Source organism: Amyelois transitella, chromosome 22 (assembly GCF_032362555.1).
Source record: "Amyelois transitella isolate CPQ chromosome 22, ilAmyTran1.1, whole genome shotgun sequence".
Classification (NCBI taxonomy): Eukaryota; Metazoa; Arthropoda; class Insecta; order Lepidoptera; family Pyralidae; genus Amyelois; species Amyelois transitella.
The window spans coordinates 2,893,864-2,910,610 of NC_083525.1; the positions used below are offsets into that span (position 1 = coordinate 2,893,864).

The 16,747-nt window shown below is 36.0% G+C and overlaps 1 protein-coding gene across 1 annotated transcript in view; it reads right to left on the bottom strand.

The window, feature by feature from the left end:
- Positions 1–3,004: 3,004 nt before the first annotated feature.
- Positions 3,005–16,747, bottom strand: part of LOC106137067 (uncharacterized) — a 108,413-nt gene continuing 94,670 nt past the window's right edge. Inside the window, exons 12-29 of the mRNA XM_060950842.1 lie at positions 12,358–12,511; positions 11,972–12,133; positions 11,454–11,553; positions 11,176–11,314; positions 10,637–10,803; positions 10,188–10,264; positions 9,640–9,804; positions 9,107–9,205; positions 7,197–9,030; positions 7,026–7,125; positions 6,725–6,941; positions 6,174–6,574; positions 5,748–5,938; positions 5,359–5,497; positions 4,923–5,050; positions 4,430–4,551; positions 3,768–3,962; positions 3,005–3,151 (exon numbers count right to left, since the gene is read on the bottom strand). Of these exons, the coding sequence (XP_060806825.1) occupies positions 3,005–3,151; positions 3,768–3,962; positions 4,430–4,551; positions 4,923–5,050; positions 5,359–5,497; positions 5,748–5,938; positions 6,174–6,574; positions 6,725–6,941; positions 7,026–7,125; positions 7,197–9,030; positions 9,107–9,205; positions 9,640–9,804; positions 10,188–10,264; positions 10,637–10,803; positions 11,176–11,314; positions 11,454–11,553; positions 11,972–12,133; positions 12,358–12,511 (4,537 nt within the window). The remainder of the gene's footprint in view (positions 3,152–3,767; positions 3,963–4,429; positions 4,552–4,922; positions 5,051–5,358; positions 5,498–5,747; positions 5,939–6,173; positions 6,575–6,724; positions 6,942–7,025; positions 7,126–7,196; positions 9,031–9,106; positions 9,206–9,639; positions 9,805–10,187; positions 10,265–10,636; positions 10,804–11,175; positions 11,315–11,453; positions 11,554–11,971; positions 12,134–12,357; positions 12,512–16,747) is intronic.

Genomic DNA, 16,747 nt, shown 5'->3' on the forward strand with positions numbered 1-16,747 from the left:
AAATTAATTTCTTATTTCGTAACAGTTTCGATTCACGTTGCATAAAATTTCACGGAGCTTGGGCCAAAGTCAAATCTGCATAGCTTTGGATTTACACTTGTTACTATTTTCATAGATATAATAGTGTGTTAGATAGGTCCCGAGTCGCTTCGTGTCATATATATTAAATAATACATCTGTAACTGACAAAAATATTTTTTGCTACTTGCTGTAAAATCTAGAATAATGAATAAAATAAAGTTTTTCTTTTGATAAATTTTATTTCATCATCTTCAGTTTACACCTAAAACTATACAACTATGTTAATATTTATTTCTGACTAGGTATTCTTTATAATTTAATAATTTTATTATCACACTAACGTGCTCTTAAAATAAAAATAATTAAGATTCTTATGTATGTATCTTTAACAATCGTATAAGCCTTAAATTAATTGGGCTGTGTTATCGTCTAAATAAGTTTTGAATAAATTACACGCAGATTTATTTTATTTTCTATATCTTGTGCTAAGGTATGTAGTCTAGGTATATATTTATTTATACAAAATGTAAAATTGTACCCAGTTATACCTATTTAAGATTATGTCCATTTTTAAAATTCGGTTTACACTTCAGATTTTGCTGATTATTTTTATACTGCCTGTGCAAATTGTCTTTGTAAAATAAAGAACATAAGAATAAGAATTTATCATGTACGTAATAATAACAAAGGAATTCATGTACATTAAATTGTTTTATTTATGTATATAAGTACTTATTGAAACTTTTAAAATAAATATAGAACACGCAGTTAAAATTTATTTTTTTATATTAGAAAAAAATATAACAGATATTAATAATGACTGTAATTATTTTGTTTCTAAAGTTTTAGACTATTTCATAAAAACTTTATTTATTTAAATCATTGTTGTTGTTGTATAAATAATTTGAATTTTTTGTTTTGTTCGTAAAATTAACACAAATACTTTTTATTATTAGTGAATAAAATCTGCACTTGTAAGTACATTCATATTTATTATTCTTAAAAATCTAGTCTAACTAAGTACGTTATTTATTTATAACTACTTATGAATATTAATATCTATCTATCAATTTATATACCTATAGGAAGTCCGTTAAATATTATTTACAATTTTCTTAAATTGTTATCATTTTATTAAAACATCTATTAGAATTTGAAAAGTCTACAAGATATAAATTTATAATTTGGCACTATTAAAGTTCCGTACAAATTAAAGTACAAATTATTGAAGGTCAATTTGGTAATACGCCATAGTAGGTAGGTGTACGAAGAGCGTTATAATTTAGTTCCAGCCCCTTTTAAACATACATACATATAATCAGGTCTATATTCCTTGCGGCGTAGACATATCAGACCTTGAAAAGACTGATAGGCCGTTCAGCTATTTGGCTTGATGATAGAATTAAGATTCAAAATAGTGACAGGTTTCTAGCCCATCGCCTAAATAAAAATTCTATTTTAGATTATTAGAAGGGATGGGCTCTTAGTCGCCTTTTACGACATCCACGGGAAAGAGAAGGAGTGGTCCTATTCTTTTTTTATTGCTGACGGGTTCACACGGCACCCTATAGATAAATTGTACATAATTTGTATGAACTTTATTATATCGTCATAGTATTTGAGGATATAACTAATCCATCCTGATGGTACTCGTAGTCGTCGACCCAAACCTTGTGCTTAGCAAATAGTTAATATATCGAATTGTAATAATTATAATCTCTGAAAATTAAAACATTTAAATTTCTAATGCAAAAATTAAACGACAATTCAAATGGTTAAAATTTTGCAATTCATTATTGGATATTTTAAACAGTACCTATAGGATCAAGATGTAGGTAATACACCATTTTTCTTTATCAGTTTCTCCTTATAGTCCATTAGGACTATCTATCTATCTACTATTAAGTAGATAGATAGCGTTTAAGGGACTTCATTTATAGGTTTTGTTAAGATTATGGTAACACTAAACTTTTGATGGAGTAGATTATCAGTTATTTTGGGAAACTTTTTGAATTGAATACAATTCTTATACTCGTAGCAAAGAATTATGCCTGACCACTTTAAACTATCCGTATCAACCACTTTAAACTTTCCGTATCAACCACTTTAAACTATCCGTATGCCAAATTTAAGCGAAATATAATATGTTCAGCGGTTTAGACTTAAGTTATGTTGGCTGATGGATCGCTCATTTCCGTTCCCGCGGGAATTTTGGGAATTCCTTTCTTACCGGGAGCCTACGTCGTAGTTAATACATATCTGCATGCCAAATTTCAGCCCGATCAGTAGTTTGGGCTGTGCGTGGATGATCGGTCAATCAGACACCTTTGCGTTTTATGTTATGTACTTATTATATGTAGATTTACTGATAAAGATTGTAGTCTCATCAATCTAGTGATGTGTGTTGATTTAGTACTTTGGTAATGATTGTATCTTCAATTTTAATTGTACAAATACTTCAATTCGGTGAATTAATTCTAATATCATTTCCATAATTTGCTTTGTGCCATAATTTCAAGAATATTAAATAAATAAAATTCTAACTACAATAAAATTATACTAGGACGCTATCACTTCGTTTTCAACGTTCTTTAATAGAAACTACAAGACTAAGAAATAGGTAAAAAAAATCTCTCATATCAATATCGCATTCTTAATCTAGGAACAGAAGTATCAAATAGTCGTAGTTTTCATAGAACAACATAATAACCACCAATAATTGACCGCTAAGCGCTTGGTCATTCTCTCTTACATTTCTTATTCTATCGCTATCATCTGTATTTGCATCATTCGCTTCGATACATTGAGCTACATCTATCACATTATTTCTCTCATTCTCATTATCAGGTTTACCCGATTTAGTCCTATCTTTATTTTCTTTGGCGAAATGACCTTTAGCATCATCGGATCCTCGAGGTCTTTTGATTTTAAGCAAATTTGGATCATATTTTTTTGACCTCAGAGGCCCGCTTAGCGAAACGGATCAGAGTCTCTTGTGGGAATCTGTACTGGAACTCTTGAGGGAGCCAAATCTCCTGGTTTGGGAGGTGGTGGGTGTGGTCTCTCGGTCCAGACTTGCTGCCCGTAGTATCAGACCTCTTGATTGGCGAAGGGACGAATCGGGTCTTACCTGAAAAGGGGATCGAATAAATTAAACGAATAAGTCACAACTGGTCATAATTTTCAACTCAACTCATCTTTTGCCCGTGGTGTGCCTTGATCATAATCCTTAATTATGGTAGTCACGTTTTTAGTCGAAGCCACTCCTGTCTGACCTCTGCAACCTTTGCAAGGGAAAGCTAATTCAAATTGGATAGTAAAAAATACATGATAGTGTGAGTTGAATACACACCGTTTCCACCAACGAACCATATTTTTATCGAGAGATTCAGAATGAGTGCCGTGTGGTTCCCGGAAACAATAGAAAAAAGAATAGGACTACTCCATCTCTTCCCCACGGATGTCGTAAAAGGCGACTATAAACTTGGGACTGGTTTAAAAACTTGGGATTCTTCTTTTAGGCGATGGGCTAGCAGCCTGTCACAATTTGAATCTCAATTCTATCAAAAAGCCAAACAGCTGAGCGTGGCCTTTCGGTCTTTTCAAGACTGTTGGCTCTGTCTACCCAGTAAGGGACATAGACGTGATGATATGTATGTATGTATATATTCAGAATGAATGTTCTTAGATCCAGGCACAAAAACATGACCAATGAACTAAAAGGCGCGTAACAGTCGAAAACTCACCGCTTCCACCAAAGATCCACCTCGTTGCTGCCTCGACTCCCTCCCAGACCTTCCCTCCGTGAAGGAGGTCTCCAAGGACCTTTGTGAGGGGTCGCTGATAGACTGCGAGAGAAGCTGTGTCGTGGATGAGGAGTTAGAGTCCTCCATGTTGGAGTACTCGTCGGGGCTGTCGTCGCGCTGGGGAGTGTCAGATTCCTGGAGTTAGGAATCGATTTGAGTACTTAGTTTAAAAAAAAGAAAAAAACAATAAAAGATTTTACTTCTGAGTAGGTAGTTTCATCGACTAACACTCAAAAATTCCCGCACAAACATTCGTTTTTATGAGTGTGGATTCCAGTATCGCATCTTCTTCTTTGAAGATGGACCGGTGCAGAGTCCTTTTGCTTGATCGTGATGAAATAAATAATAACGACAAAGCAATTTTATATATTGAAAAAATCGTGACCCAAGCCGAGCGAATAAACTGGGTCCCGCTGGTATTCATTACAGGAGTTACTTTATTTTCCATTCCTGGATCGGTTATTCAGGCAAGAGAATTAGGAAAGAAAGGGATAAAAGTCAGGAAGATCATAATGAAAATAAATAATCACGTAATTTTCATTAGCCTTTATGGGAAATGTTTATACGAATATATATGGTGTTTTGACAATTATAGACATTACCTCTTCCAAATCTCTCAGCGTGGTTGGGTAGTGGTGCCGTCTCGCTTCTTCTCTTTCTTTCTCTCGTTCCCTCTTCTCCAGCTCATCGGCTAACATCATCACTTCCCAATCTCCTCCACTTGCTGTGAGGAATTAAATTAGTGTAATGTACCCAGCTACTGTAATGCCCCGTTGAGTCTTCACGTCATTTATATAATTAAATCAATTTCCTATTGCCGCGTATTCCCAGTCGAGAATACCACTGTTCGGTCTACGATTATAAAAACTAAGGCTCTTATCACTTTGTGTAAGAGTATACGTGTTCACACTCTCCTTGTTCATCGACTAAGTAAACATGGTTTTATATACTTATCCGCTCTATATGACCAAACTAAGCATTCCTTTCTATATTCCTGTCATCTTCATTCACATCTCAGCATTTGTTGTTTCTTATCCTGTCACTTAATTTGGAGCTCCAAACCTAACGTAAAAAAAAAATATAATACTAAATTACCTCTGATAGGAGACAAGCTATCGTGACTGGAACTTCCGGCGCGAACTCTCCTGGTGTTCTCCACAAACTCCTCAAACATGGGCGTGCGCGGGATTGACTCGGAATCGCTGCTAGATGATGTTGATGTCCTGTAAGAAATAATCATTAATGATGAACATTCTTAACCGAGAGAACTTTAAGAATCGTAATATGAATTCGCCAAACATTCTACTGGAAGCGCCCGAAGTAGGTCAAAGTGGACAGATAAATGTCGGAAAGCGGACTTTAGCTCCGAAGTATAGTGAAGGGGGCATGTGGAAATAAATACAAGAAGAGGGTACTTTAGTGAATTCCCGATTTACAATCAGTTAATTAGTAACTACCCATGCAGAAATAATGATGAATCGTATATTTGAGTTACAGTTAAAGACACTAAAACTGCATTAAGAAAACTCACGTATCGCTCCAACTATAATCACTGCCGATGTCCAAGATGACTTCGTTACAGCTAGGCTTGTGGGCAGTGGCCCCGCTTTTGTAGCCGAAGATCGAGCCTAAACTGAACTTGCGATGCTGCCGGCTATGGCGCTCAGGTCCTGAAACGAGAGAAGGTCCATGACCACCGAAGCTAAGCGGAGAGGAGATGTGGATATAACGATATCTGATTGATTATTCAAAACGTATCTCCTCGAAATCTCGAAAAAAACATCTCTATCAAAGTATTAAAAATACGCAACAAATTTTGAAACAATTTATATTTGAACACTCGTACCTTTAAGTCGCGAACCTACAAGGAATTTTTGTTTAATCAGCCCTAATTGTTTCTTAAATAGAAAAAGTACAAACTTCTCTCGTTCCGTCCAGTGTGATGCATCCCGGTGTCCACCGACAAAGTTTTTTTGATCTTCGACTTGGTGGTATCCAGATGGGACCCAAAGAAATGGAAGGGATGGATCCCGCGGCGTGTTGCTCCCAGTGACGATTGCTCGGGACTCAGCAGGGAACGATCTTCAGCCGTCATTTGTGGGGACATTGGCCTGTAAAGCGTTTCGTATTAGTATTTCATCGTCTTTTCAAAACGATGATGTACGACCAAATTTTCTAACTAAAAGTTACCAAACAAATCGCAATAAATGGGTATTTAAATAAAAATGAAAGTTCATTTTTTAGATCACAAATTACAATGGCCTTATCATTTTCACTGGCACCATTAAGCTTGATAAAACACAATCTATGTCACAGAAGCTCAATATGTTATGTATCTTTTCATACCGAGTCAGATCATGCATCTCCATGCTCTCCTGGTCACTTTGATCTTCCCACGACTTCCTCTGCCTCAGCTTGGCTGCTCGCTTTCTCGAATATGTCCCGGCTTTTCCATCCAAATTCAGATCCAACCTCTTCGATTTGCTCGCCGTCCACTCTTCCTTATTCGAAGACGTTTTATCCATTCTACTCGATAGAGATTCAGCTAAACTCTGCAATTCTGAATAAGACAACTTCCCCAGTTCTAATTCAGTGATTTCAGTAAGTTTTTCTTCTGTGAGTTCCTCTGTTGATAACGTAGTTGGATCTACTTCAGTTTCAGGTTCCTCAGGTTTTTCTTTTTCTTCATCATCGACACTAACAGTTGGAGGTGATGTGGCGAAAACAGTGTCCAGTGAATCACCCCTCTGCAACCATGAAGTATATTTTAAAGGAGTAAACTTTCTAGAAGATGCTTAAGGAATTCTGTTTTTGCTTACGTAGGTAGCTTACAATTAAAACGAGAATATGCTACTAAAGGTAATGATTGCGGAGATAAAAAAAGGAAAATCTTATACCATAAAACCTTCTTCAGCACCAGAAAGGTCTTCACTGCCCGAACTACCATTTTTCAAAGGTTGACTTGCCACATTTTCCTCGTTAGGTACTTGTTCTGATTCAGCTACTTGATTAGGTACTCCTGGAAGACCAAGTCTTTCAAGTTCCTGAATGCGTTTTTGGAGTTGCGATATTATTTCATCTCGTTTTCTTACTTCGTTTTCTAAGCTGTTGAATCTGAAAAAAGTAAATTTTATATGAAGTGATATTATTACTGTAACACCAATAAAGATATACTTTAAAAAAGCTGAAGATGTTTACCTTTCTTGGAATTTTCCTTGGACATCATGTAAATGGCCTTGTATGACTTGCTTAATACCTAATAGAACTTCTCCGAAATATTCTTGTTCTTCAAGGGAACCTGCAAATAATTTTAATTTGAACATGCCTTTAAAAGGTGAATCAGTAAATTACAATTTTAAAGTCATTTACCTCGCAATAGTTTTCTTTGATTTGCTACCGCTGATATTAGCGTTAATTTTGGTTTCTCTGAAGGCACTTTTATTTCCTCCGGTCTCAATGTTTTGAAATCATATAATTGATCTGAATTTTGTAATTCGTATTCAGCTCTTATGTTTAATTCTTGTGATGTAACTACAGTTTCATTAGCATTTCTAGCTATTTGGTTTGGTGTACAAACTGTTTCTTCTGTTTCTAAAGTAGTTTGTGTAGATATTGTAAGTTCTGCAGCTGGATCAGGCATTTGAAATATTCCAGGTCTGGCGTCGGCTGGCGCACTGCCTGGAGGTGAAGGTAGGGTGTGACGATGAAAGGTTACACTTTTAGCAAACTTAGAATGCCTCGCAGCATATCCTTCTAAAGTAGGTGCTCGGATCAATCTTCTTATTTCGTTATTTCTTTCGGGACTTTCGGATGGAGTAACGTCCTCCGAAAGTTTCTTTAATATCGATTTAAGCGTTTTTCTTTCAAGCGTTTCGTTTGATCCATGACTACTCACAGAGTCTATTGATTTTCTCTTATATTTTCTTTTGTCCATTGTACTACCTTCAGAATGACTTCTGGTCAGAGTGTCGGCGAGTAAATCTTCAGAAGAACTCGTACAATCTAGACTTGAACTACGAATTTTGACAACCTTTTCTAATTCAGCCAGTTTTTGGCGCTCATTTAATATCTTTAATTTTTTTACAAAGGGTAATCCGCCATATTCTGGTGACAAGTCATCGATGGACTTATATTTTTTAACTTTTGGTAAAAGTGTCCCAGAACTTATTACCTTTGGTTCAACAGTTTTGAAACTTCTCTTTGGCGATAGAGTTAATAAATCTAAAGATTTTTCTTGGACGGGTTCCAAAGGGCCTGTTAAGCAAATCTTAGGTTTATCTTGCTTAACATTATCACTACAAATTTGAAGATTATTATTGTCTATTTTAACAAGCTCCGCCGTAGTAACACTTATATTTACAACCGCTTCTGCCTTACTTTCATCTTTAATCTCACTATCTTTTTTCTCTTCTACACTAGATTTACTTTGGCTTTTAGACTCTCCTAATATCGCGGCTTTCTTTAATTTAGACCAAGGCTTCTTTGGTTTTGCTTCTTCTTTTGTTTCTGTACTTTGTACAGGAGTGATTTCAACGGGTGCTTTATCTAATGACGAAGATTTATTTTTTTCTTGTGAATTATCAGATTCTTTTTGACCGCCTTGTAATAATTTTAACTTGTCTCTGAATGTAGAACCAACTGATTTTGCTGGTGACTTTATTTTGCTAACTACCGAATGGGGTATGGATATTAAATTACTTTCTGTTTTTGGCGTAGGTTCTACTACAGCCGCTGGCTTTTCACTCACGTCTTTGTTGAGTGGCTGACAAACCGCAGTACCATCACTTTGAACTTGTAGTATTTTATCTCTAAAACTGACTTTTGGCCGTGAAGTGCCGTCACTTGAACCCGAGGAATTTTTTCTCGATGTTTTTGTTGTAGGACTCTGTAGTTTTCCTGGGGAGCTAGATTCTGAACCTTTTCTTATCGGACTTAAAGTTTTTATTGTTGGACTTAAAGGACTTTTAATTGAACTTGGACTTATTGTATCGGAACTAGATGGTTGGTTGCTTGTTGTTGGAGTGAGTTGGTTCTTTTCTCTTTCTTCTTTGGCTTTGAGTAGCAATAGTCTTTGAATAAGAGGGAGGCCAGCTCCTACTACTTCCGGTTCACCATCTGGAGCGGAACTGGTCGATGGTGTGGGTTGATTCAAAGAGACAGGTGATGAGGAATGCCTCTGTTTTGCAACTTTTTCTTCACGATCCTAAAACCAGAATGTTATTTTATCAATTTGATCAAACTAGAATATAACGCACACTTAAAAGCTATATTTGTTTTACCTGTTTTTCTTTAAGCATCTTCAGTCGTGTTAGCAAAGGAAGACCAGCACCAATTGGTGATATGCATTTTTCACCTGACGTAGTTTCACCGTTGTTGTCCTGAAAAGCGAAAGCTGAATCAGGTTTCTGATTTAAATACAGGCGAGACTCGCCCAAAATACTTCCAATCCTGAGTCTTGTTTATAGCTCCTTCTTAGGGAGGAACACAACTAGGACAAATGTTAGAAGGTACAAGTATTTTATTAGAAACAAAGGTACGTACAACCTACATACAGAATAGTTTTGACAAAATCAACTAACCTCATGGGCTTACATCTGCTTCTTCTTCTCCTGGCGTTTATTCCGGATACATTCTAAATTCTCTGGAGAGGAGTCCAGGATACGCCTTTTGACTATGATCCTGGATTGAGTAAATCAATCAACCATGTTTACACGAAACAACTGTCGTCTGGCCTCCTCAACATTTGTAGAGAACCTAACCAATATAGGATCACGGTAAAAGCTGCTCTAGATAAATGTTCCTATACACTTACCTCATGGGCATGTGTATGTGAATCATCGCTCTCGACCCTTGGCATCCTCCTCAGAACCTTTCCGTCTGTGGCCGCTCGTTCGGCACCAGCTAAGGCTTGCAGCTCAAGGGATTCGCCAGAACGACGCCCGGCTCTTGATCTGCTACGGATTGCGTTGCGGATACCCTGAAATTGATCATTTTTAATAACATTTGAACGATATTATTTCACATTTTGTATTCTCTATGTTGACCGATTGATGAGCCCGTTCTTTGAGGGACTTTGACGCTTAATTTTAACAACCGTTTCAGTTAAAGCACTCTCTTAAACTAACAGACGACTAAGGGATAGGCTTACAAACTTGGGATTCTCTTTTAGGCGATGGGCTAGCAACTTGTCACTATTTGAATCTCAATTCTATCCACCATATCTATGTATGTATGCACTCTCTTAATAAAGGGTTTTCATGTGGAAAAGGCGCAAGAACATTATCACTTGATGTGAATTCGAGAATGAACGCAGCGCTCCTTGCTTAGGCTTGTTGATTAATACTTAGATGTAAATCTCACCTTGACATCACTTCTCAGTTTATGGACGATCCTCTTTGAAGTGCTATCTTCACCCATTTTGTCTGGACTAACTTCCCCTGAAAAAATATCCCTAGAATAAGTAAATAACAAAATATCTGCTTTATATTCTATAAAAGTTTATAAGATTTCATTGAGCTTTAATGCTACAACAAGAGAACAGCATACATTTAGTACACAGTTAAGAAATCAGGTGTGAAATTTGAACAAGTGTGAAAATTTTTGAAGTGGGAAATTGAAATGTGAATAGTGAAACTAAAAATTAAATGAAATGAATCTTTTTGATATCTTTTTAGTTTCACTGAAGTGTTAGCCAAAGTAATTTCATTGTTCATAGTAGTCATCAAATGGGCTGACATGTGAACACGATAAAAGCCCTCAAAATTTCGGAAAAAAAACAGAAAAAGTTATCAAATAAATTGTTCAATCACCTTTAACTTTTTGCCTGGACATATTCTTGGCTTCCTGCAGCCGCTTCCTGCCCAGGGTCTGCAGGATCTCCTGGGCTTCTGGGTAGTCCTTCATGGCGGCCAGCACGTCTTCCCGGGACAAGGAGAATAGCTCCGAATAACCAACCGAGCGGACATCTGCTGTGCGTCTATAGAAAAATAATTAAGCATTGATTTTTCACATACCTACAGATTTGTATGTGGTTTTTGTAAGACTGTCTTTGTTTTTCAAACGTTAGCTGTCGGCTATATGCAAGATTAAATCCCTAAGACGATGCTCACAGAGGCTCATCTCCAAGGTTAGAACTATATGTAAGTACATGATACATATCTATACTAATAATAAGAAACCAGTCGCCGGTGCAAAGATTGCTGTACTCACTTTTTCCTAAATTTGTATCTAGGATAAAATTTACAAACAGCTTGTAGATATTAACTTTGTGCTATACTGAGGACATATTTATATCCTTTATATTAACATTAGATAGCAAAATTTTTAAGTAAAATCAATCATAACTAACTTGTTTAATCCGTCCAAATTAAGTATCCCTATTTCTCCAAAGAAGTCCCCTGCTTTCATGGTGGTCAGGACTCGGCCGGTTTCTGATATGACCTCGAGGATGCCGTCAGCTATAATGAACATTTCTCTTGCTACTTCACCTAAAATTGAGTAATAAAATATTTATATGGTTATAACACATTCTTCTTCTTCTCAGCATATCAGCAACTGCTTTTAAGCTTACTTAACATATTATTATAAAGGTTTAATAATAGGTTGAATTTATCAAATTAATCGTACCTTTCCTGCATATTGAATCGCCAGGTGTAAAAATATAGGCCTTCATTTTGAGCACGAGGTCATGAAGGAACTCTGGTTGACATTCTTGGAATATCGTCACCTATATTAATAATATTATTATTATTGATATTATTTAACAAAGGTTGACAAAATCCTATTTGCTAAATGCCTGATTAAAACCTAATTACAATTGAAGGATTTTGCCTACATCACTTACTTTTCTGCCACACAGGGTAAAAAATAAAGTTTAGTGTTTGCTATGAAAACGTAGCACCTAGGCCTCATATTGATAAACGTCAAGTATTGATAATGACGCAAAGGTCTTTGGGGATTGAGATTAAATCATAATGCAAATGCAATCGGGGTTAAAAGAAAAGTTAATAGATGGAAAGTGTAGAACTAGGAAACTTACGGTAGGTAGTGAACATGACTTTGACGTCCGGTTTATTGGTCAAGGTAATAAAAATATCCTTAAAAAAAGCATATTAGTTTTTCCCCCAGTCTTAATAAATAATAACCTTTTTCAGCACACTCAGGTTCACGTGCAGGGCTAGTTCAGTCTTCAGTTTATCAGGGAGGAGGCCCAGGGCGGTATTGATGTCCCCCCCTCCCTGGATCCTCCCTCGGGACCACGAGTAGTCGTACCATCGGAGTACGCGCCGCTTCATCCCACCTGGCACCTAAGAAAATCAAGGTTTGATACAAGAACACAAGATAAAGAATTATGGATATGGAATTAAAACCACCTTAGATAAATCATTTACATAGCAAGTTTAAGATGGGAAAAATTATCTTGAAATTTTCGTCTAAACATTACATTTCATATTTAAAAAAGCACACTTACTTTCTATTATAATTGAGATGAATACAAAATAAGGTACGAAATTGCTTTAATTTATTATACCTTGTGATGTCGCATGTACGTTTTGGCGCCATCCAGAAGTCTTTCGAACTCCAAACGGTTGGCATTCCTGTTTGTGATAACATTGCCAACCTGCCCGACTATAGTGGCGAATATGAACACGCCAATCAGATAGCTCACTATAGTGAACACGTACCTGTCGAAAAAATATGATTTTGTCTATGATTAGAATCAAAGATTGTAGACTTTTTCTAAAAAATAAAATAGTGCTGAAAATTAATCGTTGATTTTTTTTTAATCTATGATAAACTTGTTTTATTTTGTTTCATTACATATTAGATTATTAATGATTGGCAAATTAACATATAATTAAATAATACTTCTGCAAAATAAATTTGTATTATATTTCAACCCTCAACCAATAAAACATATAAAGTGCAAATAGCATAATTGGAAATATAATTTTTTGAAATTTCTGTATGAGTCAGGGGTTAAAATATAAAAATAGCAATGGCCAAATTAAAGTTAAAATGATTGTGCAAAGTTTTCGAACAGTTGCTATAAACATTACGAAATACCCCAAAAGCATACAGAAAAAGCGATGTTACCAAATGGCGGTTTCAAACACTGAAGGCTGTTCGAAAACTTTCATAAACTTCGCGACGGTATCGATGAGTAATAAATAAAGAGAAGAAATAAAAACACAGTTTCATGATAAAGGACTATTCACATTAAGCCCGTTACTCACTAGGAGAGAAATATCGAAAGACAAAACCGCAAAAACGATAGATAGACGAGAGCGACACAATAGCAAAGTGGTTCTACGAAATTCCATTGAAAGGAGAGTAATTTTGAACAATGAATTGACAAAGTGAGGCTATATTCAAGAAGGACCATATCACGCCCAGTACACCTACACAGTGTTATGGTCCTTATGTAAGGCAACTTTGTAAAATACCAGACAGATGCGATGAGATACATTCTCATCTCATGCACAATATAAAGAAAAATACTCATCAATTCAGTTTACTTTGTTGTACGTCTTTTGTGTACTGGGAACTTGAGAATGTATCGAACTGGCACAAGACTTTTGATGTCGCTCAACTCGATTCACCGTCTCGAGGAAGTGTCGCGGGATATTTCTCTCATTGAGCACAAGGCTTTATTGTCATCGAAAAATACAAAAAAAAAACTTTGTCACTCGCCGAGCGAACAGCCTCCAAATTTCTGCCGCCGCCATTTTCGTCATATTTTTATGTTATTACACTCCACACTGGCTGTTTTCCTCCGACAAAATGTTTGATAGTTTATCTCGCGAGAGAAATCACTTTACTGTCGAGCAAAAGAAACACTTCGTGCTAGTGTACTTGTGGAAAGAAAACAGGTGAACTAAGTATATAAAAGTGTTGAATGGTTTTATCTTTTTAGTAGAATTGCGATTGGTCAGATCATGTGATATTATTTTAAATAAAAATAATAATTGAATTAGTTTTCTAATATTAAAGAAAGATTAATAAAATATTTAGAAATTTATTATGTTAAAAATTAATGATATCGACTAAATAAAGAAGATTAAGGAAAATGTCAATATGCCGCTTCTATTCTTTCCATTAAAAAAGGATGTTTTTTAAATATACGTTCATATTGTCCTATCTCATTGTATCCGAATTTAGAACATGCCTTCATCAACACAAACCATAAATAAAATTCTAATTTTAAAATTCAGTAATCCCGCCAAAGCCCGGAAGGACAAAATTAATCGAGCATTGGATTTGATTGTGTCCCACAGATAAACAAGGAGTATCTATGGGACACAATCAAATATCTCACAACCCACAGAACTCAATTTATGAGATATTAAACCGGTAATGAAGATAAGAGGAATGACGTAATTAAAACACATAATGCCTCTGAAGGAATTTTCATATTGACTTAACTGCCAGTCAAATTATCGCATAATGAGGTTTTCTGCAAATTTGAAGATTCCCATATATTACAATATATATTTTTAAAAATTCCCAAAGTAGTTCTACTGAAGCAACAAACTGACCAAAATTATGCTACAGTAACTACGTATTTATAGCTGTGTTAAAATGACAAATGTTACAAACACCAATAAAACTCATGTTATATCTAAGTCATAACCATTATTCACTTTAAAGAAGAAATAAAAATTGTGCGTAATTTCTTGGAAGAATTGAAAAGACAATAGAATTGAAATAATGAAAATATTTTGAAAAAAAAAGTTATAAGTTATATTTTAACACCATCAGTAATTTTACTTGCATGTTCAAATTTAAGTTGCGTTGGGGATATTTTTTCAAGCGCCTTTGGGTCTTTGTGGCGAAAATCCAAACGCCATTCTGCTTTAATATATTTCCTATGGGTTATTGATTGATTCGAGGAGGAAATTAATTCAAGAGATCAAGCAAGAGACGAATTCACATTCTTTCTTTATATTACTTTTGAACATTGAATGGATCGTGTCTATAAAAACAGATATATTTTTTAAATAAACAAAAGAATGTTTACAATTCACAAAAATAAGTACGACTATTTTCGTCCCGTTTTCTTAGTAATACAGTCTTGTGCAGAACTATTTGCTTTGTCTGAATGGTACATTTAAACTGCGCAACTGCAACGTCTGGTAACATATGGCTGGCAGTTTTGAGAACATTAACTTACGTCCCTGTACTGTGCTTACTTTTTACTGTATTTCTGAGAGTTTTTGTTCATGAAACCTGACTCTTATGATTTTGTATGAAAAAGGGTAATGGTATTATGATAGAAAGTAGAAGTCGCTAAGAAACTCCTATGAAAAATATGACAGCGCTACGAAAATCATAATATAGTCCTACGAGATCCGTAGCAACGCTACGAAATTTGTAGCACAGTTCTGCGAAATTATTGACAGGGCGTATAAATCATTTGGCTATGAGGCTAGTGGTTATCACTTTAGATGGTACCAAAGAAATATCTCGCAGTTCCTTTTTTGCTCAAACCAGTACAAGATACAATTGGTAGTTCCGTGCAGTAATATAGAAATGCTTTAACACTTCATCCTCAATTACGAGAGCAATGCAATAATGTGGAGCGTGCGAGGTGGGTCGGTGAGGACGTGATAGACATTCCGAGTGACCTCTTAAGGGGAGATTCCGTAGAACGTAAGTTACGGGAAGAAAGTTAAGAACGGTGGTCGAATGGTTAAGATGTCCGACTAAAAAGCGTGATGAACACATGGCTCAGAAGATGCCTGCGCAACATCCCCTACACCAAACAAGGCGAGTTATCAAAGCTATCTCTTAAGCCTATCATACCATAGGCATAGAAAACGAGAAAAATGTGAAGAACGGTGGTGGAATGGTTAAGGTATTAGGTGACTAAAAGTGTGATGTACCTCAGTCATGTATAAATAACTCTTTTCTGATTTGTCATGTCTTTTATCGTTTACGAGGTACACAGAGTTAGCCATAATATCCATAGGTCATATATTGCTGGACTCATTAAGTTATAGACACTAAAGAGATTTTGTAGGGAATCAAGACAAGGCTCGTTGTTGGAGAACGCAAACGCAAGAACAGCGCAGTCCTCCCATTTTTTGGAGACGATAACTGGGCGGTTGGTAGAGTTGTAGCAGGAGCGATGGTTCGATTCGACTGCCACCAAGGGGAAGATCTTCCGTCAGGCTAGATGTTATGCCTGGGGAAACGCGGCTCTGACGATGTCGAGTCGAGAAGTTGTATTTATGCTCTAATCCGTAAAATCTTTACTTGCGTGATTAAGACTCTTCGCTGTTATTGGCTGATAGCGTCGCGTGATTGGCTGTTGTGATTTGTTGCGTAGAGATGTCACCTCAGAGCCATGGATGTTAGTGGAAAAGATTGATTTATATAATCTATGCAAGAAGGGAAGAGTAGCAGCTAAAACATACTGTTCTTCGCCACTATATCAGCATACAAGCTAAGAAGAAAAAAGATTGAAGAAAATATACGGCCTACAGTGGAAACATCCCTTTAGTTTCAATACCCGGTAATTATTGTGCAATTCGTTTTGTTCCCAAGAGGTTCCTTAGGGACTTCGTTCTAATAAAACTTTCGCCGAACTCTGTGGCGTAGCGGTCAACTGTTTCATACGGTCTCAAGTTTAGTTTTTATAGCGGCTATTATTTCTGATAGTAATATAACTGACTTTTGGTCGGTTGAGGAGCAATTATAATCCCATTACCCATTTCAAGGTGCTCGTGTTCGAAACCTACCACAGCCAAACCAATGACTATTCTAAATTGATACATCATGATTGAATATGTTCTTATGAGAGCGACATTATGAGGAATCCTGCACGTTCAAGTAACTGGATGAGTTAGTTCAGATGGGAATATATTTGTGTGATTGCCTAATCTACTCGTTTCAGGATCGCCATGACATGCCACGAC